The sequence below is a fragment of the Oryctolagus cuniculus genome, chromosome 15 (assembly GCF_051225735.1).
Source record: "Oryctolagus cuniculus isolate XC-2025 breed Fujian yellow rabbit chromosome 15, ASM5122573v1, whole genome shotgun sequence".
NCBI classification, from domain to species: Eukaryota; Metazoa; Chordata; class Mammalia; order Lagomorpha; family Leporidae; genus Oryctolagus; species Oryctolagus cuniculus.
In genome coordinates, this window is record NC_142881.1 from 70,037,716 (window position 1) to 70,052,843 (window position 15,128).

Genomic DNA, 15,128 nt, shown 5'->3' on the forward strand with positions numbered 1-15,128 from the left:
AGAGACAAAAGAACTATTTTGCATTGCTATCAGTTGTGGACAGTTTACAGCTCTGTAAAAGCAAAAGGCCCCAATACAATCAAAATCAGAGTGTTCAGCAGAGGCTTAAGCCTTGCATTAGATAGGTAAACTCACATCTGCCTTTAGGGCATTCACAAAGCAGTCAGGCTTATAATCTTAACAGACCTCACCTAGGGTAGGAGTATGCATGCACCTAGGGTAGGAGTATGCATGTCCAGCCTCTCTGATCTGCCCTGGAGACCCTCACAGGCCCCTTTCTACAGATCAGCTGTGCAGTCTGATTTGAAGCCCTGAGATAACAATACAAAGCACACACACACCTTGCAACTCTGTTACCTTCTTCCTTTGGAAGCAGACTGGGTGGGTTTCTTAATTCTAAGAACTGGATGGGATTTTAAGGCAGCTTCAAAGCATCCTGCAGTGGTTTAGAAGAGAACAAGTGGAAATTCCCCACCCCTTTACAGAACAACAAATGCATTAGAAAAGGTTGAGTTTTGGGGAAAACAAAAGGCCCAGCCCTAATGTATCTGTTGTTGTTTTGTGGCTCCAAATGGAGCACTTTCATCTCATGCCTTGGGGCTGCCCTGAGGATCCAGTCTCCCTCTCCACCTTCTCCTGGGCTGTGGCCATGACTGTGGCTGTGGCCGTGGCTGTGGCTGTGGCTGTGGCTGTGTGGCTGCCACATGAACCGTAACTCGTACTTCCTCCTCCACAGCAAAATAAGAAATTCTGAGTCAGTGAAGGAGACTTGGATCTACAATTGAAAAAAAAAAAAAATTCTCCTGGGAATTATGATGCCCAGATGAGCTGGTTTAGAAGAAGAAAAGGTTTATTCCAGGAATGCCAAGAATGTGGTAGGAACACTCCTGGGTAGTGTAGCCAGGTGGAAAGTTGTCAAAGAACAGCCAAACCCACAAGGATTCTTACAACGCACACAGCCAGTGGGCTTCAGAATATTTTGAATTTAATGTTATAAAACTGTATACAATGCTTCCTTGTGGTGGAGCACGGAGTGAGTATATGGAGTATAGCATAAAAACCGCCACTCACTACACTCCCCATGCTCAAGGGTCCCGTTCAGGCCTCTTGGTTTAGCGGGCTTTTCCTTACCCATCTTGTGTTGCCCATCTGTATAATGCAGATTAAGACATAAACATGTAGACATTGGAATGCAACATGAGATTTTTATTTAAAAAATTTATTTTATTTATTTGAGAAGCAGAGTTACAGAGAGAGAGGGGGACACACACACATAGATATCTTCCATCTGCTGGTTCACTCCCCCAATGGCCTCAATGGCTGGGGGATTAAGCCAGAGATCAGGAGCTTCTTCCTGGCCTCCCATGGGGGTGCAGGGGTCCAAGCACTTGGGCCATCCCCCTCTCCCTTCCCAGGCAGGTCAGCAGGGAGCTGAATAGGAAATGGAGCAGCCGGGTCTCAAACCAGAGCCTGCATGGGATGCCGGCACTGCAGATGGCGGCTTTAAACTTCTACACCGTAGTGCTGGCTCCGACACGAGATAGTTTTAATATTTTTTATGTTCATGTTTATCTCTGCTGTAGCATCAAATACTGAAGATCATTGAACGTGAGTACAAATCCTTTAAAGAGTTGCAAATTATCTGGAGCATGTTAGCCTGCTGCCCAGGGTGCTCCCATCTCCCTGAGAGCACCAGTTTGAGTCCTGGCTACTGCATTTCCAATCCAGATTCCTGCAGCAGATTCCTGGGAGGCAGCAGAAGATAGCTCAAGTGCTTGGGCTCCGGCAGCTTGGGGGAGGCCTGGATGGTGCTCCAGGTTCTCGGTGTCAGCCTTGATTAGCTCAGGCTGTGGCAGGTAGTTGGAGAGTGAGCAGGCAGATGGGAGCTCTCTCTCCCTGTCTGTCACTTTACCTTCCAAATATATGAAAACAAACATTTAAGAATAGGAAGAGTTGCAAAATATCCCATGAGTAGATGCATCATTATTTACATCATTATTTTTATTTTCATGATGGACACATAGGGTATTTCCTTTTTCTCCCCAAAATAAAATGTGCCTCAAAGAATATCTTTTTTGCATATATCTTTATGCACTATTAGATATTCATATATTTCTGAAAGGCTAGATTCTTGGAAGAAGAATCATTGAGTCAGAGGGTCTTTGATATTTTGCTGAATATATCACAAACTGTCCCCCAAACACTGGAGTGGCAGGGCACAGAGAACTGAGCTCCAGGTGCACCCCGCTCCATGGGAACCTGTACTGGAACCGCACTGCAGGAGTGCCATTCACAGACAATACTTTTGGCGTGGAAGAGCCTGGAGGTGGAAGAGCTGTTGCCCTGTGCATTCTGCAATGCCGGATATTTACATTTTGAGATTTTGATGATTTTACCTTGTTTTTATTTATTTGCTATTTAGAGTGAGGGTTGAGCTTTATTTGCCTATTCAAATGTTCTTTTCCCCCCACTTCTCCCCTTTACATATTTTGATTATTAATCTACTGCCTGTTGTTCCAAGCGTCTTTGAAAAGCTCATGGATATTATGCATATTATGAAAAAAACTGCATGGATTTCAAAATTTGTTTTGCCAAACAAATTTATTTTGTAATTCCATTTTTCCACAAACTTTTTTAAGTCCTCTCCTATATGTTGGCAATGTTTTCTTTCTGCCTCCCATTGTCGTGAACTTTGTGGTCTCTTTCATCATAAAGAAGTTTTAGATATCATGTGGCAAAATCTCTGTGTTTTCTTTTATGGCTTATGTAAGTTTATCACAACTTACTTATGATTCTTCACATCGAGACTATAAAAATATTTTCCAATATTTTCTCCAAATAGTTTTAAGGTTTCTTAAAGACAAAATCTCTAACCCATCTAGAATTTCTATGTGGTTGGGAGGAAAGATTCAAACATAAAACATTTTTTCCCAAATGGACATCCAAATATCCTAATACGCTTTATCACATCCTGTCTCATTTAGCCACTAATTTGAACATGACATAAATTATTGGCTGGCTATTTAGTGAGGACTGGAAAAAAAGTCATCACATCTGTGCTAAGGTCAAAGAAACAAAAATCAACATAGCCTTATATTTTCAATTAATCCTGAAAGTGTTATCTGATGAGCAGATACCCTGACAGTAAAACAACAAATTCAAAGATGTAGAAGTAGGGGCTGGTGCTATGGCCTAGTGGGTAAAGCCGCTGTCTGCAGTGCCAGCATCCCGTATGGGCGCCAGTTTGAGTCCTGGCTGCTCCACTTTTGATCCAGCTCTCTGCTATGGCCTGGGAAAGCAGCAGAAGATGGTCCAAGTCCTTGGGCCCTGCATCCACATGGAAGACCCAGAAGAAACTCCTGGCTCCTGGCTTTGGATTGGCACAGCTCCAGCCGTTGTGGTCATCTGGGGAGTGAACCAGCGGATGGAAGACCTCTCTCCCTCTCTCTCTCTGCCTCTGCCTCTCTGTAATTCTGCCTTTCAAATAAATAAATAAATCTTTTAAAAAATAGAAATAAAGGGACATTTTCTTACTAAGATAATTAATATTACCTTTTAAAAAATATGTATATATTTATCCATTTGAAAGGCAGAATTAGAGAGACAGAGAGAGCTTCCAGCTGCTGGTTCACTCCCCAGATGGCCTCAATGACTGGGGCTGGGCCAGGCGAACGTCAGGAGCCAGGAGCGTTATCTGAGCCAGCAGATGGAAGAGCTCTCTCTCTGTCTCTCCCTCTCTGTAGCTCTGACTCTTACATATATAAACAAATAAATCTTCAAAAGAGAGAGAGATAGCTATTTGGAAATCAACTTATTTCCTTGTGCCAATGGAAACCAGCCCAAACATGTAGAAGAAAACTGAGCAAGAAGATAACAGGGATCCAGTTCACTATGTCCTAGGAAACAGGGGCTGGCCACCCCTCTGGGGATGGAGATGGAGCCCACTTGGACCAGTCTTGCTGGCTGGGAGGGTCTGGGCTGCACAAAGCCTCTTTCTCTTCTCCTTCTGGCACCAGCCAGTATTTCCAGAGCCACCAGCAGAAAGATCCAGGCCCCGTGGCCAAGGCCCACTGCCTCTCTCACAGACGGAGAGGGCTGCTAGCACACGGTGCACGGATCATGGCAAGAGAAAGGAAACGGGAAACGAACAGTGAAATTAATAGGGGCACTGGAACCAGCAGCAGGAATCAGGGAAATATGCCAACCATATGTTGGGCTTCAAAGCATGTTGATGGCCAGCTGGGGCTAACTATAAAAGAGCTTCATTATTTACTTTTGTTCTGTGATTTGCTAAACTTATCCCTGAATAACTGAACTTATCTCTGAACCAGGCATTCTTCAAAGGTTGTATATACAATATATTTATTAGTCTTTGCAGTACTAATTATATTTAAGTTTCTTCATGTGCATCTTTCAGATAAGATTTGTTAAATATATTTCATCCAGGGTTACAGGTGGATCTGGTTCCAGGATCTTTTTTTTGACAGGCAGAGTTAGACAGAGAGAGACAGAGAGAAATGTCTTCGTTCTGTTGGTTCACCCCCTAAATGGCTGCTACAGCCAGCGCGCTATGCTGATCTGAAGTCAGGAGCCAGGTGCTTCCTCATGGTCTCCCATGCGGGTGCAGGGCCCAAGCACTTGGGCCATCCTCCACTGCCTTCCTGGGCCACAGCAGAGAGCTGGACTGGAAGAGGAGCAACTGGGACAGAATCTGGCACCCCAACCAGGACTAGAACCTGGGGTGTTGGTGCCGCAGGTGGAGGATTAGCCTAGTGAGCCGCAGCAGCAGCCAGAATCTTTTTTTTTTTTTTTTAATATTGATTGATTGATTGATTGAACAACAGTGAGGGAGGGACGATGGGGAGGAGTAGAGAGACAGAGAGAGAGAGAATGAGAGAGAGAGAGAATGAGAATCTTCCATGTACTGGTTCACTCCCCAAATGGCCATAACAGCCAGGGCAGGCTGTAGCCAGGAGCCAGGAACTCCATCTAGGTCTCCCATATAAGTTGCAAGAATCCAAGTAGGAGCATGTTTAGGGAGCTGGATCAGAGGTGGAGCAGCCAGGATTCAAACAGGCATTCTGACATAGGATGCCAGTCTCAAGCAGCAATTTAATCTGCTGCGTTGCAGTGCCAGCTGCTAATTGCATAATCTGTGCTCTTCAATATTCCCAGACCTCTTGACTCTGAGGCCTCAGCAAAGTCTCTAGATAGTGAGGGGTTCTGGAGCAGGGTGTGCTGAGAAGGGGCAAGTGGGCTACTTATGGGCTCAGGGTGACAACTGCTGTAGCTAGGGGGAACACCCAGCACCGGCTGCATGAATGATGTGCCCCAATGTGCAGGAGTTTCCTTCTCGTTTAGTGCTCCCTTTACCCTGGCAGGTAGCACCAGGATCCACGCTGAACACCATGTGAGGCTTGGAGAACCGAGGAGGTGGCCCAAGGTACACAGGGGCCATTTAGGAATCTGGGATGTGTGCCCTTGTCAGTCCCTGGGCTGTGGGCTGCATCCTCTGAGGCTGGCTGTGCTGAGGAGCTGGCAGGTTCTGTTGGCATTTCCAAGGGCGAGGGGCCAAGGAAACAGGAAATAGGGGCTGGCCACCCCTCTGGGGATGGAGATGGAGCCCACTTGGACCAGTCTCGCTGGCTGGGAGGGTCTGGGCTGCACAAAGCCTCTTTCTCTTCTCCTTCTGGCACCAGCCAGTATTTCCAGAGCCACCAGCAGAAAGATCCAGGCCCGGTGGCCAAGGCCCACTGCCTCTCTCACAGACGGAGAGGGCTGCTAGCACGCGGTGCACAGATCATAGCCAGAGAAAGGGAACCAGGAAAATGTGATGTGGATCTCTCTGCTGGGTCCCAGGAAAAGCAGTGTGGCGTCTTCACAAGTTGGTATTTAAGAAGTTTTTTGTTTTTGAGCCCTCTGCCTTTCTTGCAGGCAGTCCCAAATCCTCCCAGCTTACAGAAGATGTAGATGAGTAGGTCTGCTTGGTACAGGGAGAAGGGAGGTGCAGGGTGAGGGCAGCGGTTCACTATTACCCATTAGGATATCAATAATGATAGTCCTAACAGCTAACGTTCATGGATTTCAACACCCTGTGAGACACCGTGTAGTTAGCTTCTCAGTTGACCTCAGCCAATACTGCAGGCGTTGGATGGCTTCTGTAGTTATTCTAGAGCTTGGCAAGAGAAGTTTCCCAGCCAGTGGTTTTAAGATGTTGTTTCTATTTACTTAATTAATTCATTTGAGAGGAAAAGAGACAGAGAAATTTCCCATCTGTTAGTTCACTCCCCAAGTAACCACAATGGCTGGGGCTGGGTCAGTGAAACCAGGAGCCCAGAACTCAGTCAGAGTTTCCCACATGGATGGCAGGGAGGCAAGGACCTAAGCACTTGAGATATCACTTGAAGCCTCCAAGGGAGCCCATTACCAGGGAGCCGGATCGGAAGAGGAGCAGCCGGGACACAAACCCGTGGCTTAGCTTACTATGCTACAACCTCAGCCCCGATAAATCCACATTTCAAGGAGCGGGATCAGGAATAAAGGGGTCCAGCAAATGAGCTCAGCCCCAGCCCACTGTGGTGCTGGTATTCTAGCTGCTCAGGGTTGAGATGACTTTGCTGCAGGTTCACACTGTTAAGTGTGCATTCAGTTCGTTGTCACGTCCGTGGCTGTTTCCCCAGAATGCATTCAGCTGTGATACTGGGATGCTCTGCAGGCCTGGGGAGGGGGGAGTCAGTCGCATTTCCTGCCAGCTCTTTGGGAACCTTCTCTGCAAGGCTGTCCCCAGAGATGACCTTGAGGTGTGTCAGGGTGAAATGAAAACTGTATGAAGATGCTACATGGTTGGCTATTCCAAGCCTTTTTGGAGCTAGCAGCCCTTAGTAAAGGAGGCAGAAGGCTGTGTTCAAATGGGGATTTTTGTTCTTAACAGCTGCATAGCTTTGGGCAGACCAGCCCGCTCTGAGCAGAAGAGGCCAAAGGAAAACCACAGCCCCGAAGAGCTGTGCAGGCTCCCTTACCCACCCTACCCACCTCTGATCTGCTTTCCCTTCTCCTGGCTGTGTTTATTTGCAAGTCAGAAGCTTCCTAAGGGCAGACAGGGTGTAGGGAATGACAGACCCGCAGAGCCTACATCCCCACCCCCCCAAGGGAGTTCAAGGTTTCCAAGGTCACGACCCAGGGCTGACTACACTGCAGGGTTGGCTAGCAGCTGACTCTGGGTGTAAGGTGAAGGCCCCATGAAAGGGGTCCTAGGACATGAGTCAGGCTTTTCTAAGCCTGTGCCAGAGAAATTGGCAGGGCATGGGCGGCTGATGGACATGGGCGGAGCTAATATAAATGTGGGGAAAAGTCTGGGTTCATTATTGAGGACCTTGACTGCCTCTGTCAGGGGAGCACTTTGTACCTGCAGCAGAGGTGCTGGCCAGGGTTTCTGTCTTAAGGATGGCACAATCACAACTGACTCCTCTCTTTCTTTTTCTTCTGAAGTAGCTTTATGCTTACAAAAACCAGACAGTGGATTCCTATATACACTCCACCGGTGTTCCCAAATATTAACACCTTACATAACTTCACGGGAGTTGGGAAAGCCAAGTAACTGACATTAGTACAATACTATTGGAAAGTCGCAGGTCTGCCTGGGACGTTGCCAGGATTGCCCCGCTCATGACCTTAAGAGCTGCGTTTTGTGTGGGAACACCACAGAAGTGCTATTGCGCCATTCCCACTGCACCCCTCCAGGACACTGTGTCCCACATGAGCCCTGGAACACAATGTCTGTCACATTTCTTCACTATACAATCACTGTTTTTTTTTTTCTTCTTCTGTGATTAATACAAGTGCATGGTTTCACAGACTTTTTTGCATGAAAAGTACCTTTTAATTCCATTTTCCACAATCTTTTTGAAATACACCTGTAAGTACATTATGCAAATATCTTGTTTAGCATCACACTTTCACCAGTTTGAGCATTCATTTGGCTCTTTATTTGCAACATTCATTCCCACTGCATTCTCTGGTGGGCGATTTTCTATTTCCATAATTTCTTCTACATTTATTAGTTGGAATTCAACTGTAAAGAACTCTCTTCTCTCCAGTTATGGGCTCCCTTGTCTATTTCAGCCTTATGGGAAGTTAGTTTGCCAGTTGTAATCTATTCCTAACATTGTTTTTTGGTCAAACTGTCCCAGATAAGGCCAGGTAAGACGGTTCCTGTCTGTCTGAGTTATCCCCACTTTGAGTGCTTCTTTCCTTTCTGATACTCAGCACTCATCCTGTCATTCCCCAGCTTCCATCCTGGACTCAGCCATGGCTCCAAGGAAGCCTGCTTCCTCTCGGAAATCCAGACCTGGGCTGTCCCGGCTCTAGGCCCTTTCAGCAGACAGAGCTGGGGAATGAGGCTTCGTAATATGGATATTCTAGGATGGAGAAAATAAATATGCTTGGTTTCTGTCACAGAAACCCCAGAAAGGAAAGGGAAAAGGATAAAGTGAACCCTGCTATGTTGGATTAGACTCAGAGATACAAGATGGTAAAAAAAAAAAAATTTATTTATTTATTTAAAATGCAGAGTTACAGAGAAAGAGGAAGAGAGGAAGAGAGGGGGAGGAGGGGAGAGAGAGAGAGAGAGAGAGAGAGAGAGAGAGAGAGAGAGAGACACTTTCATATGTTAGTTCACTCCTCAAATGGCTACAACAGCCAAGGCTGGGCCAGACTGAAGCCAGAAGCCAGGAACTCCACTTGGGTTTCTCACATGGGTGGCCTGGGCCAAAGCACTTGGGCCATCATCTGCTGCTTTTCCCAAGCACATTAGCAGAGAGCTGAATTGCAAGTAGAGCAGCCGGAACTCAAACCCATGCTTATATGAGACTAGCTTTGCAGGTGGCAGCTTGACCTGTTGTACCACAACTCTAGCACAAGATTTTTAATATACATACGGATATAAATACACTCTACTGGGGCCGGCACTGTGGCGCAGCAGATTAACGCCCTAGCCTAAAGTGCCGGCATCCCACATGGGCGCCAGTTCGAGACCTGGCTGCTCCACTTCCGATCTAGCTCTCTGCTATCCAGCTCTCCCCATGGCCTGGGAAAGCAATAAGAAGATGGCCGAAGTCCTTGGGCCCCAGCACCCGCGTGGGAGACCCGGAAGAAGCTCCTGGCTTCGGATTGGCGCAATTCTAGCTGTTGCAGCCAGTTGGGGAGTGAACCATTGAATGGAAGACCTCTCTCTTTCTCTGCTTCTCCTCTCTCTGTGTAACTCTGTCTTTCAAATAAATAAATAAATCTTTAAAAATAAATAAATAAATAAAAACACTCTACCAATTCCAAGCCTAAGTATACATGCAAAATAGAATTAAAAGTATGAGTTTGTTTTGGTTCAAAAAACTTTTCTGTGGGTTCAGTGCTGTGGTGTAGCAGGTAAAGCCACCACCTGCAGCACCAGCTCCCCATATGGGTGCCCGTTCAAGTCCTGGCTGTTTCACTTTTGATCCAGCTCCTTGCTAATGGCCTTGGAAAAGCAGCAGAAGATGGCCCAAGTGCTTGGACCCCTGCCACCCACATGGGAGACCTGCATGGAATTCCAGGCTCCTGGCTTTGGCGTGGCACAGCCTAAGCCACTGTGGCCTCTTGAGGAGTGAAGCAGCAGATGATGTCTTTCTATCTCTCTCTGTGTGGGGAGCAATCCGGACTAGACTAAGTTACTCGAATTAAGACTTATTCTATGCATCTGCTCTCCCACAATATGGCGCTGGGAGAGAAGTAAACAGCTTCCGCACAGCTGCCTCCAGTTCAACTAATAAATTGTAGGACTTGCTCCTGATTGGAGAGCAGCGTACTCGGCGTGTGGGCAGCCGAGTTAGGATTGGCAGAGAAGGACTATAAAGGAGGAGAGAGACGGCATGCACCAGGAACATCTATGGGGAACATCTAAGGGAACCCGTGCAGCCCCCGAGAAAGCCGGCCGGTGGTGTGCCGCTCCCCTGCGGAAGTGGGGAATGCGGCCAGGGGGAACTGCCCTTCTACGGAGGTGGAAGGGATAGTAGCCAACCCGGGAAGAACCAGCAGCGAACCCGGGGAGGGCCGAGCAGACGAAAGAACAGCGCAGGGTTCTGTGTCGTTCCTCCACAAAGACGGGGAGCGACATAATGGTGCCGTGACTCGGATATGGAGCCTAGGCAGGGCTTGGTGTCGTTCCTCCACGAAGAGGGGGAGCGACATAATGGTGCCGTGACTCGGATATGGAGCCTAGGCAGGGCTTGGTGTCGTTCCTCCACGAAGAGGGGGAGCGACATAATGGTGCCGTGACTCGGATAGGAAACCTAGGACGGATAGGAAACCTAGGACGGATATGAAACTTAGGAGGGAAGAAACGGGAAGAACTGGGAAAATATCGGAGAGAGAAACTAGCAAACAGCCTAGGGAAAATATCGGAGAGAGAGACTAGCAAACAGCCTAGGGAAAAGCCGGACGAAAAAGGAGCCGGAAGAAGCTATTGAAAGCCTAGGCATAGACTCGGATACGGACTACGGGGGGAAGCTGGGAGGAATCTCTAAGGTTGAAAGCGAAAGTGAAAGCTAGAACAAACAGACTCGGACGCGGACTGTGGGGAGAGGCCAGGAGAAATGAGGGAGGAATATTGTTGGAAGAAAACTTAGGGAAACATACCGGGTAGAGAAAAGTGTTAGGGAAATTGAAGCCGCGGGGGGCAGGCCGAGGCGGATACGAAAGCCACTTTGGGATTCTCAAGTTAGCCCGGGAATAGGGGGCGAAAAGTTGAAACCAGAAGCTGAAACGTGAGCCAGATTGGGATCCGTCTGATTAGCCCGGGGAGCAAAGGACGGGAAGCCAAATCATGGGGCGGAGACGTACGCTGGGTTGAATTCGCCAGGCTAGCCCGGGGAACTTAGATTGAATGCTAGTGGCGGACACGTAAGCTACGCTGTGTTACTCGCGGAAGCCGCCGCGTGCAGAGAGAGCACGGGGCGTGAATAGATAGGGAACGGGGCTGGCGCGAGGCTGTGGTTCAGACGCGAAAGGGTTAAGCGTGGAGACCGCGGAGCGCGCGAAGCCGAGCCGCGCAAAGCCGGGAAGCTGCGCAGATGAGAGAGGCGCGGGCTGAAGCGGCGCAGAGCCGGGAACCCGCCGGCGGGGCGAGGTGCCGGAAAGCTGCGGGGATAAGAGAAACAGAAGTTTAGAAGTAAGATGAGAAAAATAGGAATGCTGGAAGATAGAAGTAAAATGGGAGAAATAGGAATGCCCGGAGATAGAGAAATAGAGAAATAGAAAGGCCTCCCCTCAACATGGTAATTAGAAGGCTTGGATTCGGTCTGCCCGATTAGTGAGGCGATGAGCACCTGGGTGGCTAGCAGCTTATGCGCCGCAGGTCACCGAAGACAGGCACGAATTAACATCAGTAAGGCTTCCCCACAATACCGCAATTAGAAGGCTTGGATTCGGTCTGCCTGATTAAGGCGGTAAGCGCCAGCAAGCAGCTCGACCAGAGTATGAGCTGCAGGTCACCGAAGATAGGCACGAACCAACACTAATAAGTCTCCCCCACAATAAGGCAATGAGAAGGCTTGGATTCGGTTTGCCTGATAGGTCTTGTAAGTCCCCTGCAGGCAGAGCAGAGCATGCGCTGCAGGGCACCGAACACAGGCACGCATCAGCGCCTAAAAACCTCCTCACAACATGGCGAAGAGAGGACCCGGATTCGGTTTTCCTGATTGATAGGACTTGTAAGAGCCTGTGGCAACTCTAGCAAGTAGAGCAGAGTGTGTGCCGCGGGACACCGAAGACAGGCGCGTATCAACGCCAAAAAATAAAAAGAAAGGGGGATCTGTGGGGAGCAATCCGGACTAGACTAAGTTACTCGAATTAAGACTTATTCTATGCATCTGCTCTCCCACAATATGGCGCTGGGAGAGAAGTAAACAGCTTCCGCACAGCTGCCTCCAGTTCAACTAATAAATTGTAGGACTTGCTCCTGATTGGAGAGCAGCGTACTCGGCGTGTGGGCAGCCGAGTTAGGATTGGCAGAGAAGGACTATAAAGGAGGAGAGAGACGGCATGCACCAGGAACATCTATGGGGAACATCTAAGGGAACCCGTGCAGCCCCCGAGAAAGCCGGCCGGCGGTGTGCCGCTCCCCTGCGGAAGTGGGGAATGCGGCCAGGGGGAACTGCCCTTCCACGGAGGTGGAAGGGATAGTAGCCAACCCGGGAAGAACCAGCAGCGAACCCGGGGAGGGCCGAGCAGACGAAAGAACAGCGCAGGGTTCTGTGTCGTTCCTCCACGAAGACGGGGAGCGACACTCTGTCACTCTGCCTTTCAAATAACTAAGTCTCAGAAAAAAAATGAATGTTTATAACTGCACTATCATAATAGTTCTTTTTTTTATAAAAAGATTTATTTATTTATTGGAAAGGCAGAGTTACAGAGAGGCAGAGGCAGAGAAACAGAAAGGTCTTCCACCCTCTGGTTCACTCCCAAAATGGCCACAATGGCCAGAGTTGGGCTGATCCGAAGCCAGGAGCCAGGAGCTTCTTCCTGGTCCCCTACGTGGGTGCAGGAGTGCAAACACTTGGCCCATCTTCCACTACTTTCCCAGGCCACAGCAGAAAGCTGGAAGGAAGTGGAGCAGCTGGACTTGAACCAGCGGCCATATGGGATGCCGGCACTGTAGGTGGCGGCTTTACCCACCATAATAGTTCTAAACTAGAAACGATCTAAATTCCCACCAACATCAGATTAGGTAATGAATGATTCACCACTACATACAACATAATGAATGCAAGTATAATTAATGAAAGACTTTCACAAAAAAAAAAATCTATAATTCAACTTTTTAAAAAAGATGTATTTATTTGAAAGGCAGGATGGGGAATGGGAGGATGCAGTGGGGGTGGGGGTGGGAGAGAGAGAGAGAGAGAGAGAGAGAGATCTTCCACCTACTGGTGCACCCTCCAAATGGCCACAGCAGCGACTTCTGGGCCAGGCTGAAGCCAGGAGCCAAGAATTTCATCCTGGCTGCCTTCCCAGGTGTATCAGCAGGAAGCTGGATGGGAAGTGGAGTATCCAGGACTCAAACTGGCACTCCAATATGGGATGTGGGTGTCCCAAGTGTTGGCTTAACCTGCCGTATCATAGCACCAGACACTGCTGGTTCCTTTGGTGAATTTAGTTCTTTAAACGTATATATGTTATACTTCAGTAAAAAGTTTTTAAAGAATTCATTAAACCTCAGTATTTAAACCTGTCTTTAAACCTCAGTGTTATCTTCATTTTAACTCAGTGCTATAGCAACTGCTTAACTGCATAGGACCAACCTTTATCATTATTTTTGATTAACTATTTATTTATTTGAGAGGGAGGGAGAGGGAGAAAGGAGGGAGGGAGAGAGAAACTCCATCCACTGGCTCACTCCCTAGTGCCTTTGATGGCTGGGGCGAAAGCCGGGAGCTGGGAGTGCAATCTTGGTCTTCCACATGAATGGCAGGAACCCAACCTCCTGAGCCATCACCGCCCCCTCCCAGGGCCTGCGTTTAGCAGGAACGCTGCGGTCAGCATGGAGGCGGGCATTGGACCCAGGCACTCAGGTCTGAGACACTGGGCGTCCTAACCAATGACTTACCCGGGAGCCCAAAGGCCTGACCCAGGACTGACCTTTAGCCCACCCTGTTTCTGAGCCTTCCTTGATTATACCACATACCTTTGATATTACTCTTCCAGGCCTGTATCTTTAACTCAGTCCTGCCTGCTGCTATAAGGTGAGAAGGGATTATTTGAGCTCCACCTAAGAAGGGTACACAGGTGTAGGAGAGGAGAGTAACCTACCCCCAAGGCTACTGCATGCAGAGAAGGTCAAATAACTGAACTGCTGAAAGTTAATGCCAGTTCCCAGTTATAGCCTTCCACGTAATCTTGGTCTTCTATGTATTTTCAACCATGGTTAAGGGAAAGAATTAAACCCTGATGCCCAGGGCTTCCCTTGTTTATACAGAACTGATGTCTATTCTATGCATTAAGATTTTTTTTTAAAGTAAAATTATGACTCTCAAACAGATATAAAACAAACATGTGCTAAGGATTTAATTTCAATGAATCAATGAGGGAACCAGGCAGATTATAACTAACTCAAAAGGGAAGTAAAAAAAGTGGGAATTCATATGAAGCAAAGGAATGTTAAAACCAATGTACACATGGAGCCCAAGCCAGCTTCTTTCAGAGTAGGGCCAGGAAGTCAATAGAAGCTCCACTGGTGAGGACAGAAGGGATGTGTCTAGAGACAAGAATTATTTTGCATTTCTATCAGCTACTTTCCCAAGGCATCAGCAGGTAGGGTGTGCTGCAGACAATGCTTAGTTGGCCACAGAAAGCAAGTTTGTCCTACAGTTTCTTCTTTTGATCAAAACTAATTTTATTTATTCCTGTGAAATTCATCAATGGTAACACCAAGTAAACCTAATTATTTCTGGCACCTCTCTTTCTATGGGGATTCAGTATCAAAGCTTTCTGGATTTCCAGTGGACTTCCTAGGAAAGCTATCCTTGAAATTTTATTTAATATTTAGGATTGATTTTGGGAGAGCAATAATCCAAAACCAACAGGGCATTTGAACACTTACATTAGGATCATAGGTACTTGTGAGAAATGATATTTGTCTACCCATTTGAAAGGGAAAAATAAAACAATTAAAAATAAACCCAGAGAGTAACATGAGTGGAATGAACTTCAGCTGTCTCCTAATTTAAAAATCTTGTTTTCTTAAATCAAATAATCAGCTGCATAATAAAATCAACACAAAGGCCAGAAAATTATTCTGGTGAAACAGGATCTTTGCTCTCTAGGCAGATTATATAGGAAAAAAAACTAACTCTTTCTGTAGTAGGTGGAGACAGTAAACAGTTAACCAAGGAAACAAGGCTGTCCATATTAGGCAAACTTTTCTAAGATATTTAACACATTTCATAATATCAAAATTCAGGGTATATTTTATGTGTATTTTATATATAGTAATATTTTATATGATAAAATACATCATGTAATAAAAACACATTTTTATAAGATTTTTAACATATTCCATAGTGGTTAACACACTTTACATCAGATATTATAAAGCATAG

At 47.1% G+C, this 15,128-nt stretch overlaps 1 protein-coding gene across 2 annotated transcripts in view; it reads right to left on the bottom strand.

The window, feature by feature from the left end:
• Positions 1–1,208: 1,208 nt before the first annotated feature.
• The window catches only part of LOC127485798 (transmembrane protein 254), a 29,570-nt gene continuing 15,650 nt past the window's right edge, over positions 1,209–15,128 (bottom strand). The window contains exon 4 of one of the 2 annotated variants that reach the window (XM_089313559.1): positions 1,209–1,912. In XM_089313559.1, the coding sequence (XP_089169685.1) occupies positions 1,909–1,912 (4 nt within the window). In that variant the 3' untranslated portion in view covers positions 1,209–1,908. The remainder of the gene's footprint in view (positions 1,913–15,128) is intronic. The other variant, XM_089313558.1, reaches the window with a different exon arrangement.